This window comes from Oncorhynchus masou, unplaced genomic scaffold (genome assembly GCF_036934945.1).
Source record: "Oncorhynchus masou masou isolate Uvic2021 unplaced genomic scaffold, UVic_Omas_1.1 unplaced_scaffold_4075, whole genome shotgun sequence".
NCBI lineage: Eukaryota > Metazoa > Chordata > Actinopteri > Salmoniformes > Salmonidae > Oncorhynchus > Oncorhynchus masou.
This window is the reverse complement of record NW_027010475.1, coordinates 1-2,500: the sequence shown is the minus strand read 5'-3', so window position 1 is coordinate 2,500 and position 2,500 is coordinate 1. Positions and strand designations below refer to the sequence as shown.

At 63.0% G+C, this 2,500-nt stretch overlaps 1 protein-coding gene across 1 annotated transcript in view; it reads left to right on the top strand.

Moving 5' to 3' along the window:
- Positions 1–2,488, top strand: part of LOC135534880 (transcription factor SPT20 homolog) — a gene marked incomplete at its 3' end in the record, with an annotated part of 14,123 nt that extends 11,635 nt beyond the window's left edge. Inside the window, exon 9 of the mRNA XM_064961690.1 lies at positions 2,422–2,488. Within this exon, the coding sequence (XP_064817762.1) occupies positions 2,422–2,488 (67 nt within the window). The remainder of the gene's footprint in view (positions 1–2,421) is intronic.
- Between the last annotated feature and the right edge of the window lie 12 nt (positions 2,489–2,500).

The following is a 2,500-nucleotide window of genomic DNA, read 5'->3' as shown; positions in this document are numbered from 1 at the left end:
CCCCTCCCTCTCTCCCTCTCTCCCCTCTCTCCCTCTCCCTCTCTCCTCTCCCCTCTCCCCTCTCCCTCTCTCTCCCTCTCCCTCTCCCTCTCCCTCTCTCTCCCTCCTCTCTCCCTCTCCTCTCTCCCCTCCTCTCTCCTCTCTCCCCTCTCCCCCTCTCCTCTCCCCTCTCTCTCTCTCCTCTCCCCCTCTCCCTCTCCTCTCCTCTCCCTCTCTCCCTCTCTCTCCCCTCTCCTCTCTCTCTCTCCCCCTCTCCCTCTCTCTCCTCTCCTCTCTCTCTCCTCCTCCCTCTCCTCTCTCTCTCTCTCTCTCCTCTCCCCTCTCCTCCCTCTCTCCCTCTCCCTCTCCTCTCTCCTCTCTCTCCTCTCTCTCCCTCTCCTCTCTCCCCCTCTCCTCTCTCCCCTCTTCTCTCTCCCCTCTCCTCTCTCCCCTCCTCTCTCCCCTCTTCTCTCTCCTCTCTCCCCTCTCCCCCCTCTCCTCTCCTCTCTCTCCTCTCTCTCCTCTCTCCCCTCTCCTCTCTCCCCTCCTCTCTCCTCTTTCCCCTCTCCCCCCTCTCCTCTCCCCTCTCCCCTCTCCTCTCTCTCCTCTCTCCCTCTCCCTCTCCCTCTCTCTCCTCTCTCCTCTCTCCCCTCTCCTCTCTCCCCTCCTCTCTCCCTCTCTCCCTCTCTCCTCCTCTCCCTCTCCCTCTCTCCCTCTTCTCTCTCTCTCCCTCCCTCTCCTCTCTCCCCTCCTCTCTCCCCTCTTCTCTCTCCTCTCTCCCTCCCTCTCTCCCCCTCTCTCTCTCTCCCTCTCTCCCCCTCTCCTCTCTCCCTCCCTCTCTCTCTCTCTCCCTCTCCCCCTCTCTCCTCTCCCTCTCCCTCTCCCTCTCTCTCCTCTCCCTCTCCCTCTCTCTCCCTCTCCTCTCTCCCTCTCTCTCTCTCCCTCTCCTCTCTCCCCTCCCCTCCTCTCCCTCTCTCTCTCCTCTCCCCCTCTCTCTCCCTCTCCTCTCTCCTCTCTCCCTCTCCTCTCTCTCTCCTCTCTCCCCTCCCTCTCTCCCTCTCCCCCTCTCCCTCTCCCCCTCTCTCTCCTCTCCCTCTCTCCCCTCTCTCCCTCTCCTCTCCTCTCTCCCCCTCTCTCCTCTCCCCCTCTCTCTCTCCCTCTCTCTCCCCCTCCCTCCCTCTCTCTCTCTCCCCCTCTCCCCTCTCCTCTCTCTCCTCTCCCCTCTCCCCTCTCCCTCTCTCTCCTCTCTCCCTCTCCCCTCTCTCCTCTCTCCCTCTCCTCCTCTCTCCCCTCTCCCTCTCCCTCTCTCTCTCCTCTCTCTCCCCCTCTCCTCTCTCCTCTCTCTCTCTCTCCTCTCTCTCTCCCCTCTCCTCTCTCTCTCACTCTCCTCTCTCTCTCTCCCCTCTCTCCTCTGCTCTCTCTCTCCTCTCTCTCTCTCCCTCTCCTCTCCCTCTCCCCTCTCCTCTCCTCTCTCTCCTCTCCCCCTCTCCTCTCTCCCCCACTCCTCCTCCTCTCTCCCCCTCTCCCCTCTCCTCCTCTCTCCCTCTCTCTCTCTCCTCTCTCCCCTCTCCCCCTCTCTCTCTCTCCCTCTCTCCTCTCTCCCTCTCCCTCTCTCCCCTCTCCCCCTCTCCTCTCTCCCCTCTCCCCTCTCCCTCCTCTCCCCTCTCCTCTCCCCTCTCCCCTCTCTCTCTCCCCCTCTCCCTCTCTCCCTCTCTCTCCTCTCTCTCCCCTCTCCTCTCTCCCCTCTCCCTCTCTCTCCTCTCTCTCCCTCTCTCTCTCTCCTCTCTCCTCTCTCCTCTCCCTCTCTCCCCTCTCCCCTCTCCCCTCTCCTCTCTCCTCTCTCTCCCCTCTCTCCCCTCTCCTCTCTCCCTCTCCTCTCTCCCTCTCTCCCCTCTCCCCCTCTCTCTCTCTCTCTCTCTCCCTCTCCAGGACCGATAAGTTCCAGTTGGAGAGCCAGTTACTGCTGGCCACAGCTGATCCTCTGTGTCTGGATCCATCTCTCCTCTCCCCCTCTCCTCTCCATCTCTCCCTCTCCCCTCTCCTCTCCCCCTCTCCCTCTCCCCTCTCTCTCCCTCTCTCCCCTCCCCCTCTCTCCTCTCCCCCTCTCCCTCTCCCCTCTCTCCCCCTCTCCCCCTCCCCTCTCTCTCCTCTCTCCCCCTCTCCCTCTCCCCCTCCCCCTCTCCTCTCTCTCCCCCTCTCCTCTCCCCCTCTCCCCTCTCCCCTCTCCCTCTCCTCTCTCCCCCTCTCTCTCTCCCTCTCCCCCTCTCCTCTCTCCTCTCCCCTCTCCCTCTCCCCCTCTCCCTCTCCCTCTCCTCTCTCCTCTCTCCCCTCTCTCTCTCCCTCTCCCTCCTCCTCTCTCCCCCCTCTCCCCTCTCCTCTCCCCTCTCCTCTCCTCCCCTCTCTCCTCTCTCCCCTCTCTCCTCTCCTCTCTCCTCTCTCCAGGACGATAAGTTCCAGTTGGAGAGCCAGTTACTGCTGGCCACAGCTGATCCTCTGTGTCTGGATCATTGTCTCTCATCTC